The following is a 24,275-nucleotide window of genomic DNA, read 5'->3' on the forward strand; positions in this document are numbered from 1 at the left end:
CAGATATGGAGTTTCTATACTTGGCTCACTGGAACACAACACTGATTGGAAAAATCCCAACAAATAGTTGAAAGCAAATCCACGTTCATCTTTGACAAACACACGCAAAGAATTCCGAGTGAGCAGTCATTAAACAGAGCAAGATTTAATTCCGACATCCCTCTGTTTGTTCTTTTTAAACAAGTGTGCTACTTTAATGCTGAGCGATCTTCACAGTGTTCTGGCCCATCTGTTGAGCATCTGGATTGTGCGGAAATGGTTTACCAAAGAGAGCAATACCAGCGGTCGTGATGACATAAAATACTAATGCGTCCTTTTATAAGGATGCTGAGTAAAGTGTAGGAACCGTAAACCAAATCATTTCAAGCTGCTGCATGAAGCAAGTGACAATGTTTTTATTCCCAAGTGGTTTCAAGGGATGTGCTCCGAAAGCTATTTGGAAGTCTGCCTTTTCCTGTCAGAGGAGGAAAACCCACATGACAAAAGTCTGCGATCCTATCAATTCTCAGTCGTCCAACTGTGGAACATCACCTCCAATGTTATATATACACTGACATGAAAAAAATCAGTCCATTCTCTAAGTCAAAATATTTGTCCTCTATTCAAATCATTCATCCATCCGTTGTCATGAACACGATCAGGGTGTAAGCCTATCCCTGCTGACTTTTGGGAAAGAGGTGGGATGCACACAATCACAGGACACATATACAGTGCAGATGTTAAACAAACCATTCACACCGCAATTACGCCCGTGGGAAACTTTTCGTCTTCAATTAACCTAACAAGCATATTTTTGGAATGTGGAAGGAAGCCAACGTTTCGAATGCAGAATATTTGACTGAAGAAGACGAGTTAAACACATGTGGCAACTATAAGTTGAAAATTCTCCTGAACATCGTACCCATTATTAGCTGAAAACATGCAGGGCGGAATTGAAATAATCTACCTTCAGAGGTATTATCAGCCAGAATGACACCTATGTAAACAGGGGTGTGAAGTTTAACACTCGACACTTGCGACGCTGTTAAACAAGTATTTCATGTCACAGATGTATGTACTGTATGTATGTATATGATTGTACGTAGGTTTTGAGTTGGGCTTTGAAGGTGAAATAGAGTCTTTGTTCAGTGGAGTAAGGTTCCAGAAGAGGGGGCAGGCGGGGCAGTGAGGTGGAGAGAGAATTAGGATCTAAGGGTGACCAGATGACTTTGGGCGAAAGGCGGACTACACCCTGAACTGGTCGCCAGTCAGTCGTAGGGCACATATAGACGCAGACAACCACTCGCACTCACATTCACGCTGTCACTGAGTGGGAATTGAACCCACACTGCCAGCAACGAAGTCAGGCGACTGCACCACTGCACCATCAGTGACTAGGTGGACTACCAGAGACAAATTCCTGGCAAATAAAGATGATTCTGATTCTGATTCTGAAGTAACAAAGTACAAATGACATACTGTACTTCATACTGAGCTACATTTTGCTGGTCACTGTAGTTTACTGAAATACAGGAAGACTTTTACTCACTGCATTCGAAAACAGATGTCTGTAGTTTCTATTCCTTTCTCAAATTAGACTCATTACTTTTTTCAAACTTTGCTGATGTCGACAAGCAAAAAAGTTGTAAATAGAGTGAGTTAAAGGATACGTTCTGAAATACACTCCAAGCGCGCTCTCTACACTGTTGTTGGAGTGTGCCGTTCGGTTATTCTGGGTGTGCCGGAGTGTCAGGCAGGTCGAGATGTTGACAGGCAGAACAGACACATTCAATATGGCGGACGCACTGACATTGGCCAATGGCCAACGCGCTCGTTCGTAAACTCATAGAAAAATGGAGCGCGCTCTGCTTCTTAGAGCGCAGTGAGAGCATCAGATTGAATTTCTGAACGTACCCAAAATCAAGATTTTGTATTATGGATGGACTTGGAAAGTAAACATGCAGATGGATTTTTCAATGTATTTGAAATTTAACGGGCATCCAGTGGAACTATTTTTATGACTACAGTGATGTGGTGCAAGGAGGGGTTCTACACAGCTTATCTTCATTAGGGTCACACGTGAGCTGGATTCTGACAATTGCTGCTTGAGGACTGTTTTTCAGTGTCTGAATTTTTCAACCAGACAAATCTCTCCTCTACTATTCCTGAGGAGTTCCTTTTAAGGTCTATGAATGATGCACCAATGCTTCAGTGTGCTGGGACATCAGACGTTGGAGTGAAGAAGAGAGAGAGACAACATGAAGCGATGATTGTAGAACAGAGACACAGGAAACTACGATGAAAGCGGGATCATGGGAGGGTAAAGGTGCAAAGTGTAGAGATGTGCTGATAGCAGACCAGACAGGCACAGAAGGAGGAAGAAGAAGCAAGACGGCACAGCAGCACATAAAAAAAAAAAAAAAAAAAGTAAAAAAAACCTTCAAGTATTGTGAGCCTCAAGAGGGGATCAGAGTACAGAGTGACGAGTGACCTTGTGGTCATCTGTCAGCTCCTCTCTAGAGTCACTGAGAAACACAAACACACAGTTGTAAACTCACTGGTCACAACATTAGGTACACCTGCACAATCTGATGATATCCAATACAAGAGCTATTTTTTCATTGATGCGATCATAAAAATATTAATTTAACAATATAGTAGGTGGCTAGATCACAAACTAATAAATATTCTTCTCAAAATTCATTTAATTTTCGTATTTTATAAATAAATGTAATTTTCCTTTTTGGTTGTATTTGTGATCGCTTGGCTATTTATGACTTCAGTTGTTCCTATAAATGTAGCTTTCCTTTCGGGATGATCATAAAATCTATAATAATGACAATAATAATTACCATTGCAATTGTTGCACCTATTGAATTGATGGCTGAGTGAAAGGTTTCCTCAAATTGTTTGGCATCAGCGACAGCAAAGTGCCTGAAGGGTGACGGGATGCAGGTGGTAATTTAGTGCCATCATTGAGACGAGCCTCGGGAGTGCGTGTCAAGTATCTCACCAGATTCTCTGCTGCACGCATTGGTATCGCTCGATGCTGCGTTTCTCGTCATCGGACAGAGAACTGCTCCGCTTCTCTGACTGTTTTTTTTTTTTTTTTTGCTGCTCACTCCAGTATTTTCAGGTCCGTCTGCAGACTGGAACACAAAATGTACAATCCTCTATCACGGACAAACTGAGTTTAGGAGCTGAGGTCGGATTGGCCACGGCCGACGTATCTGAAGTTTGTTTGTAACTGAAATGTTCTCTCGCAAAACGAATTGACCAAGCGATGACGCGTAATTTCGAAAGCTCATAAGTTCTGGCGCTTGTAAGTCAAAGTGTGAAGTGTTTCAGTTGCAATAAATACGTTCCAGCCCTGACAAGGAAAAAAAAAAAAACCCATCAACATTCATTTTTCAAAGGTATTTTTCACACTTTCACGCCTTTTTTGCCGTGTATAAAAACAAAAAGTAATAATATTTGCTCTCCACAGATCCTGTCAACGCGTAAAATGAGAGCACAAAACACGACTGTACCTAGTGTATTGTCGGTACTTCTTCCTCTTTGGGGACTACTGGCGGCCGGCATACAAGCTTAATGGTGCAGTTAGCGTCACCAACTGATATTGTTCTCCCATTGCAATGAAACCAATGTGAATTGATCATGGCCAGATGTTAATTCTTGTTTTCTGTTTGTTTGTTTGTTTGTTTTTTGTTTTTTTTTAATGAAATGCGTGGATGTTGTGAAGTTTACTGGCGCCATCTAGCTCTATCATCCATGGGCGTCGAACTGGGGGGCATGTAGGGGTGCCGGCAGGGAGTCCCTGCTTGTAGTCACCTGAGGATTCTGCTCCTCATGTGGGTTAAATTGTAAATCTCTCTGTCACGCTTGTCTTTGATGTAGTAGACATTGCTGATCATGCTGTCGGCCAGCATTTGTTGATGTTCCCTCTCCAGATCCTAAAAAAAAAAAAATGACTCAGTCAACTCTTAACTAGTACTTGAGACTAGACAATAATAGTAACCTCACAAGCAGCACATATTAAAAATGACATGTTTGAAAATGGTCAGTTTTATGTTCTTAGCCTTGAGACTTTCTTGCAGCTACAACCGAATCCTTTAAAAAAAAAAAAAAAAAAAAAAAAAAGGAGCAAAGAGTTGACATTGTGGATTAAGTGTCTCCCCTTTTGCAAACTGTTCCAAGAGCAACACTGAACTTGAGGATATATTCTATCTTCATACCTGAAACTCAGCAAAGTGTTCGGCCCTCTCGGCATCGTACTTATATTCCGGATCCATCATCAGCTCGTGAATTTTAGCTTCGTACTCCTCCACTGTCTTTTTCCTCTCCGCCAGACTCTCTTGCTGCGAGCACACCATCGCTCATTTTCATGCACAGCTGATGAATGACAAATGCAAATGTAAAAGTTTTTGTCTCCTGACCTGCTGGTCCTACACCTCCTTGAGGCTCTGCTCCCATTCTGTCTGGTCTTTCGTGAGCAAGACTTCATGTTTCTGCTGGTAGATGCGCCACAAAGGAAGGGTGACCATTAGTGACACGTTAAATAGCCTGTGATAACCAACCCACGGACAGCAATGCTTTTAGCTTTAATACTGATATGAAGCAGATGTATGTTGTCCTATTAGTAGTAGGCACACGTGCCAACTACATGAAAACCTAACGAACGGCATTGATGTTATTGTGTTAAAACGCTTTAAGCAATTGATATTTGAACACAAACAGTGATGTAGACAGATAATATAACAATACTCACAGGCATATGTTCTTTATCATCTACAAAGAATGCATAATATGAATGTGGCTTGTACTGAGCGATCTACTGTATGCAGAACGTCATGTGATCAAACCCTGAAAACAGAGTTCCTGTGCATGCTATGCTAACGAGCATAACTATAGTTTGATTCCCTGATTGTTTGAAGCCAAATTTTTCTTCATGGCTGGTGTCTTTCATTGAAAAGATTCCCTCATTTCATCGTTTCCTTGTTTCCTTCCTTGTTTCCTCATTTCCTTGTTTCCCTGTCTGTATGTATGTAATGTATACTGCCCCCAAGTGGCCAAGGCATGTACACTAGAAGGAGCAGCATAACCAGTTGAAGTGAAGCAAAAATATGTGGTAACATTTTCTGAATTTCTTTACATTCTATTTAATTATGTTTAGGGTTAGTTCAAAATTCTAATCTCCGTTGCACGGCGTCTTTATGTCCCATTTTACATTCAACCAAAAAGCTTTCCCCCTTCGGTGAAAATACATTGGTGGGTTTGCGAGCTGTGCCACCGCGTTCCCTCGGCTCAAGCCATAGTAATAATACATAAAGGATCAAATGTTGATTAACATCAATGCTAAACTATATTCATAATGTGCCTGTTGATGAAAAAGCATAGCTTGTGACCAGAATGTATGCAAGGTAGATCCCTCGCTCGGTACGTTAAAAGATGAATGGAGCCGGCAGCTTCCTTGCTAATATCCACACTTTCCCTATAATTCTCGCCAGCGTCCTCTGTCTTTAACAACCTGCTTCTTCTTTAACTCGTCATCTATCTTTTTATGGTTTAAGAAATGTGATCAAGTACAATATATTGTACAAACAGCATCAAACGCCTGTACGTCCATATATACAGTTGCTATTTGGGATGGACATCTCGTTCCATCTGCGTAGCCTTCCCTTTCCGCGTGCAGCAGCCAATCATGTTGAAGTGTGGCGGGTCTTGCCGAGAAAGGGCGTGGGATTTCTCAGAATATCTGTGAAATGGGACATTCCCTTTCCGGGTGTTTCGTCTTTTGTAATTTGTTTCGTCTTTGTGTTTCGGTTTTTGTTAATTCGTTTTCTGAAATGTAAAAGTGTTTTTGGCTTTTGTTTATTTGTTTCCTGAAATATAAAAGTGTTTCTGCTTTTGTTAATTTGTTGTCTGAAATGTAAAAGTGTTTACACAATTCGTTATATTATTTTGCACTTACAGGCCACTGTAAAAAACAGATGTACCATCAATGAATCAGTGAATAAGGGAAATGACAAGGTACTGTATGTCACACCGGAAATACTCACGTTATTAGAGGGAGGGCAGAGGAACTTGAAGAGATGTGGAACCCTTTACTGAACTTTATTAATCAATGGGGTTGGTGGGGGTTGGCTTGGGAGGAAGCATTGGGTCCCTGCGGCCTCCTCTGGGTGGCCGGTTGTCGGGGTGCCTCGGTGGGGCCGGTGGACCGCCTGGGTCCTTCGGTGCGGGAAGCGTCCCGTCTGCTGGGCTGCTCTCGGGTGGACTCCTGGGCCCGGCCCCACCTCTCTTGATTGGGTGGGGTCCTCAGGCTCCGCGGTGCAAGCACAGCAATTACAGGACACTTCTGTCAGTCATTGTGCAATGCGAAACGCTATCAATTCACTTGCATGTGTCGGCAGGGACACACCCCTGGGACTTTTTCGCTGGGTGTGGGGCCACTCACTTATTACGACATATAACTCATGAATATGCAAATTGCTTGAGTATCCCCTCACTCTGGTCCTATACCATTCTATAATTTACATAGCCACTCCCACCACACTTAATTTTCACTACCCTTGTCCTGCATGCTTCCTCTCCTGTCCTTGTCCTGTCTTATCTTGTCCTGTCCTTCCCTCACAGGGGTGTAGCACTACTGCCCCATACAACACTGATATCTAATGTGTCATTGTTCTAGATATATAATGATTTACTTTCCTCATCTTGTTTACAGTTAGTGCTTTATCTTTTGTTGTCTTCTTTTCTCACTCCCCTCCAGAAACCTTGTTCTGTTCGACCGATCGACTATGATTCTCAATAAATATTCATTATAATACTAAGAAACCACAGCAGCAGCTTAAAAACTCCACTGTGACACAGTGAAACTGTTCCGGTATAAAAGGGATACAGATCCTCCTTTCTGCTTGACCTAACAGCTGAACAGGACAAAAAAAGAAATCAAATCAATGGGGTGCATAACCACCTATTGTATTGTAATTTAATGTGGAGTTGCCTGACGTGTGGAAGCTCTGTTGTTGTTTTTTGTTTACTGTCATTGTCTTTATAAAATTTGAGAAAAATCAATAAAGATTATTGTGAAAAAAAGTTAGATGCAGGTCATACATGTTTACATGAACTGTTTCTCTCACACAGCCACTTGTATGAATCTTTCTCTTATACACACACATTAAAGGGATCAAAATGTTCTATTTACCCACATTGACACCTTTGCTCTATATGCCGTTCAGCAGAGCGAATGCAAATAATGCTGTAAGCCAACGCTAGTCTGTGCTAACATCTGCCTTCGCTTTGGCTCTGACATGATAGTAAATCTGTGCCGTCTGAAAATGGCAGCACTGCTCCAAGCCTGGTTACCAAATCATTGACAGAAATTCTGAAATGTTTACATTAAAAAAAAATAATTACAATCGCTCACTCACACACACATTTCCGAAGATTCGAAGACAGCTAACAACACATTTACTTGGTTGTATGATTTCCCATTTATTGGATGGGCAAACACTCCAGAGACACAACTATTTGTATACAAGCGATTAAAAATAAATTTCTATACATTCGGTGACAGCAGCTTCCTGACAATGACACACACGGTCCTATTACGGCTGACAAGCATTGTGTCATGGTCTGTGTTTTGGTTTGGGTTGTGTTTAGTTTTGTTCCATGTTTTCCTGTGTTCCATGTTTGTCGTGTGCTCATTAAGTTGTTGTGTCCACCTGTTCTCGTCTGCTTTGTGTCGACCAATCAGCTCTCTCCAGCCACTCATGTCTTGTCCAGGTGTTCCTCGTTGTCTCGTCTATCTGTTTGTATTTAGTTCCCTGGTTTCTTTCAGTTCTTGTCGGTTCATTGTCGTTGTCACATGTCTCTGCCATGTCATAGTCGTCAGTTGTCTTTATCATTGTGGTATGTCATTGTCAGGTGTCATTTTCCCTTTCTATTCCACGTCTTACTCACAGGTCATAGTTTGTTTCCAGTTTTAGATATTTGAGTGTTTCTTTGTTACTTTGATTTGATTGGTATCTGTTGTGGGACTTTGTTCAGTTTTCCCTTTTCTAAGATTAAATATTATTTTGAGACTCCTGCACTCCTGCCTTGCCTCCCTGCTTCCCTGCAATTGGGTCCACCATGTTCTTACCTTGTGTTACTCGCCCTCTCCCTAACCACGTACGTGACACATTGCAAATCAAGAGGCTGAAGAATTGTTGGATTTATCTCACCCAACACCTATAAAAATGCACAAAAGGAATGAAGACGCTGGTTTCTTTTTCTCATGAGGAGGGCGTATGGGAGATTGTTCAGATTACAGCCTCTCAACACGCTCTAAACAATCTCTCTCGTCGCTCCTGTATTTATTTGCAATAGGGAGGTTTCTGAGTTTACAAGACATAATGTACTAAGCTTCAAGACACAACACAGTAGGGTTTCAAGGTGAAAACATGGGACCAACACCTGCCACGTTACCGACCACGTCCTTGGTCAAGGCGCCCTTCCATCGGATGATTCCTGCTGAGTCATCTTGAAGGCGAGACATCTTCCTTTCTCAAAATCGTCCATAATACTAATGCAAGCTAAGCAAATAAATGATAACTTCTACAATATATTTAACATTTCCCTCCTGTTTATCATGTATTTGCACAAATTCTCATATCATTTTACAGTCACTTCATTTCGATTTTTTAACTGTAGAATCATTTTTATGAAACAAATACATTTACACTCAGAGTAAACTTGACATACATGAATGTTGTAGTTTAAACATCGTAATCACCTGGATCAGGAAACAAATCCGGTAAAACAACATCATCATCGTCATCATTATCAACATCCAATAAATGATACATCTGCTCCATGCGGTTCCATGTGGGTAATTGCTGTGGTGATTAATCTACAAAAACATCCATCCAGCTGTCCCACAAGGAGTGTTGATTGAGGGTCCGTAGACCATCGGTGGCTCTGGTCAAGCTGCCATCTGAAGCAGTATTGTTTGTTCTCCAAACATACCGCAAACACCTCCCTCTTTTGCGAGGAGCATGTCGACAGCTATGCGGTTTTGGAACGTCCTTGAGCTGCTCATGCACAGCTTCCAACCCACTCTGAGTCCAATTTCCTCATCTCTGTACATTGAAGTGGATATAGTTTATCCCATCAACATTTTTATTCATCGTACACCACCAGCATATGAAGTGTTCAAATCCTCCTGCAACTTGGTCAGCTAATTTCTATTGATTAGGAACCCCACGTGGAACACCTATGGCGTCGATGTATGTTTTATGTTGGATAATTGTGCCTCTGCCAGGATAAATCTCTTTTTTGTCTATGTTCTAGATTGGACAAAAACATTGGTGCCCTTTCCATTAAATCTTGAACAGGCATAGGGTATACTGACACATGCAATATCAAAGTGATAATAGCGCACAATCCAGATATATCTTTAGGTAATCTATCAAACAGTCTATCATCTCCGCACCACCGCCAGATGTCGCTCCGTGATACTGGCATAAACTTTGGTCCGACTTTTAAGGTTACTTTACACTGTGTGTCGTTCAGTGGTCCTCATTTTTTGCCTTTACTAATCATGTTTATACAAGTAAAATTATTCGGTGCTACTAAAGTAGAAAACATTGGTTTGTGTTTATCTGCTTTTGTTATGGGATATATAGGATCCCATGATTTACACCTCTCAGTTGGTACAGTAGCGTTCATTAATGGAATAATACAATCTTGTGATAATTGTGCCGGAACTATGCGTAACAAAGGCCTGGGACCCATGCAAACCACACAATCTTTTCTCGTTACATTTGCTGCTTGTTCCACCAATAGTAACCAATTGTTATTTTGTCCTCAAACCCCTGTGACAACAGGGAACCAATCATCAGTAGTTATGTTGTTAACCATTCAAATTTGTCCACCTTTCTTTGAAGTTTTCAATGGCATTTCTGGTTCCCATAACACAATGCTACTCGGAATTGGGGATCTTTTCCGCCAGAATATGCCCACAAGCTCATCATCAAACACACTGGATGACTTGATTTTGTATTTCAATATTAAACTATGGGCCGTTTTGCTTATGTTAAACTTCTTTCTATGTTCTTTTGCTGTTTTTTTTTTTTTTTTGACCAACTGGACCAATCATAACCTGTTTCACCAATGAGGTGTTCCCATCCAAAGCCTATAGTTGCATACCAGTCATATCCAAATCCCCAATTCTGCCCATTCTCTTGAGCATCATTGGTGAGAGCCGCATATGGAATTATGATTAAAGCAGTTTGATTTTGGGGGGCACAAAATATTAAACCAGTTTGCCGCGTTTGGAGGCCATGCCCACAGTTCTGATCATCAGCTGTACTCCTTTTGATACGAGTTAATGATTCAAAATTTTCCATTATTGGGTTCGTCATATTGGTCCAGCTGGTAGGTGATTTTCTATCTAAAAAATGCGTTGTATCGTTTAGGGTGGGACGTCCCGTGTACCACATCAACAAAACCAACACCATAGTAGCCAAAGTTGCTACATAACAACTTATCGAATCTCGTAACCAACGTGGGTGTGCCATTCTGCTGAGTTCTCACTAAACGCGTTGGTGTCTTTTTTTTCACTGACCAGCAAGTGTTTTCAGAATCTACACATCTGCTCCCGCTCCGTTATCAGACTTTTGCTCACCTTCCCTATTTGAGTACTCACCTGAAATGACTCTTTTACAGTGTGTTAAATGAACCCACGTATTTCTTTCTGCTATTTTTAGGGCTGTTGGAGTTGTCAATAACACTTGATACGGTCCTTCCCACTTTGGTGAATGCCAGTGCTTCTTTTTGATGCTTCGAATTAGGACCCAGTCTCCCGGTCCAACCAACTTGGTTTCCTGCTGGGAAACATGTTTACTTTCAGCAGATACTTTTAAATCATTTTGTTTCTCTAACAACTTTCTCATGTAATCAGCTAAGTTTGTTTCGTCATCAAGTTCCCATTTTTGTTTAAACAACGGAAGTCTATAAGGTCTTCCAAACAATGTTTCGTAAGGTGTTGAACCTGTGGTGCTTGTAATGTTGATGTACATTTTAACGAGGTCAAGACACTGTGTCCATGACTTTCCTGTCTCTTCCATACATTTTTTCAGTCTATTTTTTATTGTCCCATTCATTCTATCCACTAGACCTGCACTCTGAGGGTGGTAAGCACAATGGTTTTTCAAATTGATGTGGATGATGGTTCCTGTTTTATTGATTATTTGATTTACAAAATGAGTCCCATTATCGCTGTAAATGGTTTCAGGTATGCCATATCTTGGAATGATGTCTTTACATAGTGCTTTTGCCACCGTCAGAGCATCAGGTGATTTTGTTGGGAATAATTCGATCCATTTAGAAAATGCATCTATGATAACCAAACAGTACTTCTTTCCCTCACTTTGACTTAATTCTATGTAATCCATGTGAATGCGTTGGAAGGGGTATGTAGGCACTGGGAATTTACCTCTAGTAGGTCGCAATTGTCCTTGCGGATTATGTCGTGCACAGATCATGCATGCTCTACAATAATTCTTTGAATATAAATTGAAACCATAGGTTGTAAAGTGTCGATGTATCTGTGCCACCATCCCTCCGGTTGAGACATGTGACACACCATGGCTCAATATAGCAGCCCATTTGAATAGTTTTTTTTTTCTTTTTCTTTGCTAATGTAAATTTCATTTTGTAGTTTTGCACTTTGTTTTTCCCAATAATTGCGTTCTTGTTGTGGAATACGCATATTGGCTATCAGTATAGATTGTAACATCTTTATTTATCATTAGTTTGCATGCCGCCGGCACGGTGGACGACTGGTTAGAGCGTCAGCCTCACAGTTCTGAGGACCCGGGTTCAATCCCCGGCCCCGACTGTGTGGAGTTTGCATGTTCTCCCAGTGCCTGCGTGGGTTTTCTCCGGGCACTCCGGTTTCCTCCCACATCCCAAAAACATGCATTAATTGGAGACTCTAAATTGCCCACAGGTGTGATTGTGACTGTCAATGGTTGTTTGTTCCTATGTGCCCTGCGATTGGCTGTCAACCAGTTCAGGGTGTACCCCGCCTCCTGCCCGATGACAGCTGGGATAGGCTCCAGCACGCCCGCGACCCTAGTGAGGAGAAGCGGCTCAGAAAATGGATGGATGGATAGTTTGCATGCCTCGGTCAATGCTACTAATTCAGCAGCTTGTTCAGCCAATTCCTGACAATCATACTGCGTGCCTTCATCAAGTAAGGGTATTAGTGTGGCTGGATTTAAGGTTGTGTATCGCTCAACAGTCAAATGTGGTTGTGACAGCAAGATGGCCATGCAAGATAAATGTCTTGCAGGTGATAAAAACGCCATATTCGTTTGCAATAGGAGAGCAGACCCTGTATGTGGGACCTTAAGAGTTAATGGATGAAATAACACAATTGTGGAACTGCTCTCTACTGCCATCAAGGCTGCCACAACTGCTCTGACACAATGCGGTAATGCACACGTCACTCTGTCCAATTTAGTTGAAAAATAAGCTATTGGTCTTAGCTTATCACCGTATTGTTGTGTAAGTACGGAGGTCATGTAATAGCTTTTACAATCTACCATTTGAATGAATGTTTTATCATTAAATTTGGAAGGACCAGCGCAGTACTGGACACCAAATGTTGTTTAATGTCACAGAAGGCCTTTTCTGCCTCTGTACTCCATTAAACAGGTGATGTCATTTTAAGGTTGTCTTCATGCATTAATTTTGACAATGGTGCAACAATTTCTGCATAGTTTGGAATCCATGCTGTACAATAATTCGTCAGACCTAAAAATTATTATTATATGTTTCTTCGTCTGTGGTTTAGGATTTTTTAAGACTATAGCTTTCCTGTCTTCTAATATAGTCCTTCCTCCTACACTTAAATTATGGCCTAGATATTTGACTTGCCTTTTACACAATTGCAATTTATTTTTGTTAACTTTATGTCCCTGCTAGATGATGCAGTAAGGCTAATGAATCTTTGCATGTCTCTCCATCTGGAGATGCCAGGAGAACATCATCTACATATAGTAAAATTTGGCTCCCTCCTCGGGGAGTGAATTTTTTTTGTCATAACTTGTGAATAAATGGTTGGACTTTCACAGTAACCTTGCGGTAATCTAGTAAATGTATATTTTTTGCCCTCAAATGTAAATGCAAAACCAAAATTGACTGCTCTCTGTATTACTGCAGTATTTACTGCCTTTAAGTCTTGTACCATTCTCCAACCCACTGAAGGTGGGGCCTTTTTTACGGGAAAAATGGGTGTGTTACATGGTGATTCTGGACACTCCACTATTACTCCTGCCTTAATTAGTGCTTCAATTACCAGTTTGATTCCTTCACGTGCATCTGGTTTTAATGGATATTGACAAATCCCTGGTCTATATTCTGTTTTGGATCTAATTTGTACTGGTAAAGCCCCTTTAATAAGGCCTACATCAAATGGTCCTGTTGACCATAATTTTTTTGGAACTTGTTTTAATATTTCCTCACCAATTTCAGTGAGGATCATTTGGTCTAATCAAACAGGATGCATGTGTTTCCCTTCATCACCCTGTATTGTCCAAAACATCGCCTTCCTATTTAGGCCAGTTGATGCACTGTATTCCAGCTTGTTTTCTATTTGCTGCCAATCATCTGTCTCCTGTCCTTGTTTTACTAATGTTCCCATATGTTTCCACTGTGACTCAGAATCTTTGCACAATGAAATGTGTGGGACACTTGTATTTTTATACAGTTCCTTTAATTTGTCTTGTAAAATAATTCCTGCCGCGACTTTTGCTTCATTGTCTGTACAGATAATCTACAGTAATGTTATCAGTCGCATGTCGTAACTTTTTTTCATATCCTGGGTTTGGCCGTGGTGTGTTTTTTGTACCACAGAGTTATATGCCGCTCATCACCTTTTTTATTGTCTTCTACTTCCGTTATAAACTGCAAGGCTGCAGACAACAGGGCTTTTCCCATGTTTAACGGTGGTTTGTCTGAGATATCGATTGCGTAATAGAATATGATTTCTCTGATTTCCAGTGTCACATAGAGGTCCTCTCTTTTTAATTCATTTTTTTCGTTTCACTACAATATTTCCATTTGATGATGGAATGAGTACAAGTCCTAGTTGGAATAAGCCATCTCTTCCCAATAAATTCACAGGGCACTCTGGGACTTCGAAAATGGACATTCTACAAGATCTCCCCTGTGGGTCTCTAATCCGCACAGGCTCAAGTTCCATGGCAAAAGTAATTTGCCCATTTGCAGATCTATCTATTGCCTTATGTCCCGATAGTTTGGAACCTGGAATATTTTCCCTACATGCAGTCCTACATGCTCCTGTATCGCAAAGAAATTTCATTTCTTTCCCATTTACTGACAAGGTTATTTCAGGTTTTTCAGTGTTCAAACTCAGAATGTCCTGTAGATTGAAATCCACTTCCGCATTCTCTTTAACACAAGAGGATTTGTTAAATTGGGAAGCAGGCTGGCTTAGTCATGCGGTAGTTTGTCCGTATTATCTTTTATTTCTTTTAGGGCAGTCACGTGCAATGTGGCCTTTCTCTCCACAGCACCAACAGCCTGTATTATCATAACTAGCTCGACCTCTAGCATATCTTCCTCTCCCACGGCCTCTGCCGCGTCCTCTAAAATTTGCTCCCCCTCTGCCTTGATAGTATATTTCTGCTCCTTCGTTGAGGAAGACATCTATCTTCTTTTTTTTTGTCCTAACACTCTCTCTGCGTGGAGGGCATGATTAACATATTCCTCCAGAGGGCCAGTTGCTAGGTTTATCCAATATTTATCTACCCATCTGTTAATGTGTTCTTTCGAATTCGCATGTAAAGCATTTTTTAACTGTTGTTGATAAGGGCCCTGAGGATTGGCATCCTCATTCAAGCCGCTGTTTGCTTTAAAACAAGCGGTCATTCTAACCCTATATTCTTCAAAAAGTTTGTCGTCTTTTTGTTTCACCCTAATAATTTCCGTGTAATTTGCCCTTTTGCGGAACCTGGCTATGGTTCTTTCTATTAAAGCCCTAACTCGATGTTGTAATTCTCTGTCATTATGTGGCATTACAACACCATGGTGTTTTGGGTCCCAATCTCCTCGGCAAAGGTGCCAATCAGGCCCCATTGCAGTCATCCAAATTTGTTGAGTTTCTGTTTCATTTAAATGATAGGACTGTCAAAGATTTTCCATTTCCTCAACAAACTGGACAATGTCTACTTTGTAGGGTGTGATGCCGGCTACGGCCTTTTTCACATCCTCATTAGTCCAGGTCCTATAGACCAAAATAGTTTCTTTATTTTTGTGTCGACACTTTATTTCGTTTCGAAGTTGAACTAATTTTTGCGAATTTAGCTGCCCAGCGAAACCGTATTTGGTTATCCACGCGTTTAAATGTTTTATTTTGGAAGGGTTTTGGAGTTGAACATATTTCCAATCTTTAAACGTTAGGCGTTCTTTTGGATCCGTTTTACTGTTATTTTTTTCCCCATTTTGTGAATTTGGAAGTCAGTTTATTTGCACCTAGAGTGACCTAAATACTGACTTCATTCAAAATGACACGGTGACAATGAATGTCTGAGTTTTGGTAATCCCCCAGCTTCTACCCACACGGGGCGGAGGATTCTTGCATCTGCTGCCAAACCCAGTTGTCACTTACAATCCTGTCTATAGATTCATACTTTTACACATTCACACGATACTAGTAAAATTTTTACAAACACACGAAAACACGGAATTTAAGTACGTACAGGACTCCGCCGTCCTCGCGGAATTTGTCGGACTCCGCCGTCCCTCTTTTACTTGTCAGTGACTAGAATTACACAAGGTTTATTCTGCCGCAGACTTCTTAGTCGTGCAATTCACTCACTCTTTAATCCTTTTTCCTAAAAAAATTTAAAATTTAACTCACCAAAGTCATCTTCAATCCTGTGGATTGTCGTCAACCTTCAGATCCCAGTTGAGGAGAACGAAGACCAGTCCCGGAAAGGGTCTCAATTGTCGTGGCCACGGTCTCTTAACTGGATGTCGGCTCCACAACTGGAATCCTCGGGTGTATTGACATCCGGCTCGAAGGACCAATTTAAATGTTGGATTTATCTCACCCAACACCTATAAAAATGCACAAAAGGAATGAAGACGCTGGTTTCTTTTTCTCATGAGGAGGGCGTATGGGAGATTGTTCAGATTACAACCTCTCAACACGCTCTAAACAATCTCTCCCGTCGCTCCTGTATTTATTTGAAATAGGGAGGTTTCTGAGTTTACAAGACATAACCTACTAAGCTACAAGACACAACACACTAAGGGTAGGGTTTCAAGGTGAAAACATGGGACCAACACCTGCCACGTCCGACCACGTCCTTGTTCAAGGCGCCCTTCCATCGGATGATTCCTGCTGAGTCATCTTCTTGAAGGCGAGACATCTTCCTTTCTCAAAATCGTCCATAATACTAATGCAAGCTAAGCAAATAAATTATAACTTCTCCAATATATTTAACAAGAATCCCCAACTAATGCATGCACTGCGTTCCTGTTTGAGAAAATTAGGTTTAAAGAGCACTGCGTCCATCTGTGGAAGGAAGTAATTACCTTTTTAAGGACGCCAGGTCTGGTGAGGTGTCGTGCCATCAGCGAGCAGGTGGGAGGTGGGTTCAAGATATGGCGAGTTTGCATGTGATTGTCTGGGTGTGGGCTGTGGCCGACAGCAGCTCCTGCGTGAGTGCGCTCATTGTTTAGGTGTTTTACTCTTCACCCGGCGTTCAATAAACAGTGGGAAAATGAATCGATATAGCAGGGAACACTTTATATATATACTGCAAACCACCCCAGTTTGGCAAAGTAAAACAAAATACATTTCATAAGAAAAACATTATTCAGTGACTCACTACAATGAAAATTTGTATGTCTATAGCAGATTAAATTTGTTAGACAATGTGCAACAACTTTGTTAAAGACTAAAAATCCATTAATGCAGTTACTTCTCCCATTTTGCATAAAAAGATAAACCGAAGAGAGAATGAAAAGTTAGCCAATTTTTCGACACAAATGAAGAAAAGTTGAGTTTTTAACACAAGTCAACTTGACTTGTGTTAAAATTCTTTCAACGGTTGCTTCACTCTGTTCTCCTGCTACTTTCCATCAGTTGCTTATTCCTCGCTCTGACCCTTCTCTATCCATCTTTCCTTTATACTTTGGCTCTCCACCCATTTTCAGTCATGTCTTTCCTTCCTATTTAACTACTTCTCAATGATTTCCCCATACTTTCTGTCTCCTCACTGCCAGCAGCACCGCCCTGTGTCACTGCCTCTTTCCCGCTTGCTCTTTGTGCCAAAATCCAATTCTCTCCCTTTTTCCTACCTGTCATTCCGTAACATTCCCATTTTGTTACACAGCAGTGTACACACAATACCCACGTCGTGCTCACAGCACAAGCCTGCACACAGAAGTACATTCATACACAATCACAAACATTTGCACAACTGTATAACACAGTCGAAAAAATCATTACAGGAAAAAATATACGGGAGCCATGTGGTACCATGATGTACATTGTTTACATAGTCTGTCAGCCCAGCACGCAAACACACGTGCAGTGAAACACATTTGCTCTTTCACATATGTAAATAGTGAGACAGGAGTGGCGAGGTAAATAACACTTTTCTGGAGAGCGTTATAAGCACAAATGCGCTTTGGTCCGCCATTGTTTTGACATGGTATTTTGGAACATGGTATTCACAGACAACCATTTTCAGTGTTTACGTGGAAACAATAACATTGTCTTCGAAACCATCTTCACTGAAAGAACGTGGTAATTTAAGCCTCCCTGAGGATAAGCGGCATATAAAATGGATGGATGTGCCAATTTCATTAAGAAATAGGCCAAAATTATAAAATTGCAGTTAAAAGTGGTGTTGTAAAATGGCTCCTAAAATGCACAAAAAGCTACAACACAGTTGAAAACAACCAGCAAATAGCATTACATCTTTATTTTTGAAGAGAATAAATACAATTAGAAAACACATTCTACCACATGTCCTATCATTGTTGTTTAAGAAAGAGGGCTGCGCCAGTCTGTACCCACTGGCTGGGGTTGCTTCTGCAGGGCACACTGATGTGCGTGACCACCTTCACCCTCTCGGAGCTGCTATACAGCGGCAGCCAGATGCTCTCCTCGGAAGCAGCGTGGTCAGCAGTAGAATTCTAAGTGTGAACATGAAGCACAGATGACAGCTGACATCATTCCCACCTCGAAACAAAAGCAGTGAGAGAGCACGGACCTCCTCCGAGGTTTAAACTAACATTTGTCACCTGCCAAATCAATGAGTGAATGGCTACAATCCTGGATAAAGCAGCAAAAGGGAGGTTAAGTTCCATCGCAATCCAACATTTCCTTTCGATCCAAGGAAAGATGCAATAAGATCCTACTTGAACAAGACATTTTATAACCTGTTTTCAACTACATTTGACATTGGGATATTACTTAGTTAAGTTGAAATGTACTGCAGGTATAACAAAAAAAGGTCAGTCAAACGTACAAAAAAAGTCAATGATGGCCCAACTTGATATTAAAATACAGGTACATCTCAAATTAGAATAGAGTCAAAAGTAAAACATTTTTGTTACGTAGTTCAACGAGAACCTTGGAAGAATAACTACCTGTCTTAAAACAAAATCTGTGTGTGTGTGTGTATGTATATATATATATATATATATATATATATATATATATATATATATATAAACAAACAGTTCCATCCCCATACATTCATGAAAACTGTCAAAACACAAGACTTAATCTAATCTAATCAATGACGCCCCGGTGCAGTACTTAGGAACTCATACCTGATGAACCCAAGCCATGTAGCAGAGCGGCACTGCTGACACACTGGGAGAGTCATGCTGGTTTTCACAAAGATGGACACCATCAAAATTACAACCCTCCAGCAGGAGACCTCCCACCTAAAAAAACGAATAATAATAAAAAATATTGTTGGACAGGCGTGAAGGGGGAAGAAAGAAAACATTTACATTCTAGAATGGGACCTCTACCAAGGTTGATGTATTAACGCCTTCATTTTCTAACCCTAAGAATATTAGTTGTAGGGCTGCACAATTAATTGAATTTTAACCCTGATCGCAATTTTGGCTTCCATGATTAAATGAGCCTAATGGTCGGCGATTTTATATTTTTAAAATGCGGGCAATGCATGGCGGTTAGAGCGTCTGCCTCCCAGTTCTGAGGACCGGGGTTCAATCCCCGGCTCCCCCTGTGTGGAGTTTGCATGTTCTCCCCGTGCCTGCGTGGGTTTTCTCCGGGCACTCCGGTTTCCTCCCAAATCCCAAAAACATGCATAGTAGGTTAATTGACAACTCTAAATTGCCCGCAGGTGTGACTGTGAGTACGAATGGTTATTTGTTTATAGGTGCCCTGCGATTGGCTGGCAACCAGTTCAGGGTGTACCCCGCCTCCTGCCCGATGATAGCTGGGATAGGCTCCCATAGGATGTTGTGGGGCTGTCCTGGTGGACACGCCTCTGCAACATCGCGTGGACACCGGGGACAGTGCCTCTGGATTGGCAGACTGGGGTGGTGGCCCCCCTTTTTAAGAAGGCGGACCAGAGGGTGTGTTCCAATTACAGGGGATCACACTCCTCAGCCTCCCTGGTGAGGTCTATTCAGGGGTGCTGGAGAGGAGGGTCCGTCCGGAAGTCAAATCTCAGATTGAGGAGGAGCAGTGTGGTTTTCGTCCTGGCCGTGGAACAGTGCACCAGCTCGTCACCCTCGGCAGGGTCCTCGAGGGTGCATGGTAGTTCGCCCAACCAGTCTACATGTGTTTTGTGGACTTGGAGAATGCATTCGACTGTGTCCCTCGTGGAGTCCAGTGGGGGGGGTGCTTTGGGAATATGGGGTACCAAACCACCTGATACGGGCTGTCCCTGTACGACCGGTGTCAGAGTTTGGTACGCATTGCTGGCAGTCAGTTGGACTCGTTTCCAGTGATGGTTGGACTCCGCCAAGGCTGCCCTGTGTCACCGATTCTGTTCACAACTTTTATGGACAGAATTTCTCGGCGCAGAGGGGGTCCGGTTTGGTGGCCTCAGTATTGCATCTCTGCTTTTTGCAGATGATGTGGTTCTGTTGGCTTCATCAGGCCGTGATCTCCAATTCTCACTGGAGCGGTTCGCAGCCGAGTGTGAAGCGGCTGGGATGAGAATCAGCACCTCTAAATCTGAGACTATGGTCCTTAGTCGGGATCCCCTCGGAAGAGCTAGAGGAAGTGGCTGTCCCTTTGTTCACATCTTCACCAAATCCAGCCAGTTTACTGTGGACTGGAAGCTGGAAAAGTTGAATAGGGAGATGGGACTATGCAATGTGAATTCTGGGGCTGGGGCAAAATCCCATCGTGACTTAAAATGGGAAAAAGTGCAAGTATCCATACCTTTATCCATATTCTCACCATATTATGTTTTGTAATCCTGCAAACAAAATCATAATAACACCTCTCACATCACACTTTCTCACTTGCAGCAAAGATTGTCAAAGAAAAGAAAGAAAGGAAAAGCAATGATTACATACATGTAGGCGTTTAAATCCCCCAAAGATATATCGATGCTAAATAGCATAATAAGAACAATAGAAAACAGTCCATGAAGAAAGACGAAAAGAGGATGCAGAGGCGAGCTCATATGAAACTTGAATGTTATGCTTGCAGTTCATGTTTGTGAGTGCTTTCACTCCGGTGACTCAAAGATTTTCCACTGCGGCTCAGACAATAAAAAGAACTCTGGCGTCGAGCCAGAAATACAAAGACAACTAATAAATCACCATAATCTGGGAAAGAAAAAGAAGGGCGAGAGAGACAAATCCAAACAAAGCTACACTGTGTGCGTGTGTCTGTGTGCATGTGTGTCAGGAAGAGAGCACATCGCTTTTCAACAATTATTCCCTCACTATCTTCTGCTGTCAGCTTTTGAAGTGTTTTCTTTCCCTCCGTACAGCCGCATCTCCTTGTTAGGAGCCCACATTCCTCCCATCTCCCACTGTTCACTTAAAACTGGTCAAGTCATAAAATATGCCTAACGCATCAAGATTTCTTTTTCAACAAACATCTAACCCAACGGAATGGATAAATCTATTTGAAGTAACAGGGTGCCGTTGAGCCACCATAGCTGCATTATTGGAAAAACTTATTAACTTGTCAAATGACATAAATCAAGATCACGAAAACGGGCAAAGTGAATTACATATGAGTAGGCCGCAGTAAATGATTGATTTAGATTAACAGCATTGGCCTAGTGCACATTTAAATAATAATAGCTTCAACAGGGATCTGATGGTATAGATCAGGGGTGCCCAAACTTTTTGGCTCAGGGGCCACATTGACGTAAAAAAAACTGTCATGCGGGCCAGCATTAATTTTACATGCTACCGACGAGGGCAATGCTTTTTTGTATTTATTTTTATTTTACTTTGTTTTACTATGCTGTCTGCTGCTAGGTAGATCTGATAACTGCCTGACTTGGATAAATGAAGGTTAAAATAAAAATTAATGAAATGCAAAATAAAGTATTTTCATGAAATTTGACTCAAACTCAAACTTTATTCATCAGAATCAACAAACAACATGTTTGCATTCATGTGAAGGGTGATACTGAGATCTCGACTGCAGTAAATGGGGCAGGTCTGGCTCAAAAGCGGTGGTTTTAATGCGCAAGATGTCACGCAGGTGGGAGTCACTTAGTCTTGTCCTCACGTGGTTCTTATTCATGTTCATGACTGAGAATGTCTTCTCACACAAGTATGTCGAGCCAAACAAGCTCAACATTTTCTTAGCAAATGTAAGAATCTCTTGGAACCTGTCTTTATCCAGCTGCTGGTAAAGGTTGACAAGAGGGAGTTGTTGGTACCGGCTGCGACACTCCGTGTCACACTGCAGCTCAATGAGCTCCAACTGCAGGTGGGCTGGAACGTCACTGAGATCCACGGAAACGGGAGAAGAAAAAAGCGTGATCTCCTTTTCAATAGTTGCAAAATCCCTGAAACGCTGTTGAAACTCCTCAGTCTGAGATGAGATGTTTGCGGCATACCTCCTCATTTGCGCACTGATATTGTGCGCTGGAAAACAGGTCATTATTTCTTGCAGAGATTGGAAATGTGTGGTATTGGGCTGCGTTTGTGACAGGTAGGTTATGAAAAGTAGCAGCTTGGTCCGAAAGGCTTTAATATGTGAATACAGTTGGCTTATCAATGCATTTTGCTCCTGAAGGCTCGTGTTCAGGGTGTTAAGATGTCGGGTTATGTCAACTAAAAATCCAAAATCAGACAGCCAAACAGGATCGGTTAGTTCTGGCATCAGTTGTCCAATTTTCTCTTTGAGTGAGTAGAAACGCTGCAGTGCAGACCCCCGACTGAGCCATCTTACATCTTACTGAATACACAACATCTCCGTATTCAGCGTGGATATCCAGTAGAAATTGTTGAAACTGGCCGTGGCACAGGGCTTTGGAGCGAATATAATTAATAGCCTTCATCACCGGTTTCATAACGTGATCATATTTCAGATGTTTGGCACATAGAACTTGTTGGTGAATAATACAATGGAGTTTTATAGCTTTACCTCCTTCTTCGCTTACTTTGTTACACATTAGGGTTGATAATCCACTGTGCTCGCCAACCATGGCAGGTGCGCCATCCGTAATAATCTCCGTGATTTTATTCCACTGTAATTTTATGTCATCTACGGCGGAACAAACAGAAGCAAATAAATCTTTCCCTCGTTTGGTCCTTAAGGCTCTGGAGGTCAAGTAGCTCTTCACGCACGTTCATTTCACTGTCCACTCCTCTAAAAAAAATCAGTAACTGAGCGCTGTCGGATGCATCTGTGCTTTCGTCACAGGCTAACGAAAAAAATTCAAACTCCACTCCTTTTGCGTCCAACTGTCTCTTAATATCAGAAGAAACTTCTTCGATCCTTCGTGTCACAGTGCTACGAGCCAGGAAAACATGAACGAACTGTTGCTTTTTCTCAGGACAAATGTTCTCCACCATTTTCATCACACAGTCTTGAATAAATTCACCCTCAGTAAAAGGTTTGCACTGCTTGGCAATCAGCGTTGCCACCTCATAGCTTGCCTTTGTTGCATTTTCATTCGACTCACTGGGTCTTGTGAAAAAGTGTTGCTGTGCCGCTAAACCAGCTTCCAGTTGCTTCAATTTTTCACTGCGTTCGTTCCCAGTTAGCTTGTCGTAATTAGCATGTTCTGTCTGGTAGTGCCTCTTTATATTGAACTCCTTGAACACAGCCACAGTCTCTTGGCAAATTAGGCAGACGCAGTTGTTTCTATACTCAGTGAAAAAATAGTCAGACTTCCATTTGTCCTGGAAACGTCGGCCCTCGCTATCAACTTTCCTTTTCTTACTTCTAGTTGCCATTTCAGAAATGGGCAAAAAACAGATCATGCGCAAAACGGCCCCGCGAGAGTTCAGCCACAGGTTTACTGCCATCCTGTGGTAAAATATAAAATTGCGCGTATATTTTGTACTGCCGGGCCACATATTATTGGTTTTATGACAGAGGCTTCGGGCCAGTGGAAATATGAACACTGGCCGGATTTGGCCCGGGGGCCGGACTTTGGGCATGTCTGGTATAGATGGACAGCAACTGTGTCTCTTTGTGTTTGTGCCTGTCACTGCTTTCACTCTACCTTGGCTTGAAGTTTGGCTCCAACAATGGGACTCCTCCATGACGATGCAAATACCAAACTATCTATAGAACAACCTAAAGATCTAAAAGAGACAAAAAAAGATGTTAACTAGCAGTCTCGTCTTTGTAGACCAAGGTCAAACAAGTCCTACCTGGCAGTCTCCTGCCGCAGAGCATTGAGGAAGGTATCGGCGTGGAAGAGCTCAGAGAGATCCATGGTGTCCGACAGAAGAGCTTGTTTGCCTGCCCGTTCCACCCAACTCTGTAAAAATGGACACAAAGACCCCCGCAAAAATGCAAATAAGCAAGGAACGTGAACGATAACGTGTAAAATTCAGGTATAGGATATGCTTAACTCAGATGGTGAGCAACTCATTTCCTTAAGTAGACATTGCATGGTGATACAAAATAGGAAACCTCACATACTGTAGTTTATAGTTTTTCTGAAAGTAATTTGTTAGTGTTCATTTGTAAGCTTGGTAATTTGTGCATCCCAAATGAACATACACTCACGATCAAAACTCTGCTTTGTCAAAGATATTGCTCAGTTTTTGATGGGCGCTGT

General features: G+C 41.7%; 1 protein-coding gene across 1 annotated transcript in view; it reads right to left on the minus strand.

Annotated features, from left to right (window-relative positions):
- Positions 1 to 16,232: 16,232 nt before the first annotated feature.
- Positions 16,233 to 24,275, minus strand: part of dync2h1 (dynein cytoplasmic 2 heavy chain 1) — an 86,007-nt gene continuing 77,964 nt past the window's right edge. The window contains 4 exon segments of the mRNA XM_061682719.1: positions 16,233 to 18,207; positions 18,850 to 18,966; positions 23,712 to 23,793; positions 23,863 to 23,972. Coding sequence (XP_061538703.1) covers positions 18,046 to 18,207; positions 18,850 to 18,966; positions 23,712 to 23,793; positions 23,863 to 23,972 — 471 coding nt within the window. The 3' untranslated portion in view covers positions 16,233 to 18,045.

Source organism: Phycodurus eques, chromosome 7, assembly GCF_024500275.1.
Source record: "Phycodurus eques isolate BA_2022a chromosome 7, UOR_Pequ_1.1, whole genome shotgun sequence".
In the NCBI taxonomy this organism is placed as follows: domain Eukaryota; kingdom Metazoa; phylum Chordata; class Actinopteri; order Syngnathiformes; family Syngnathidae; genus Phycodurus; species Phycodurus eques.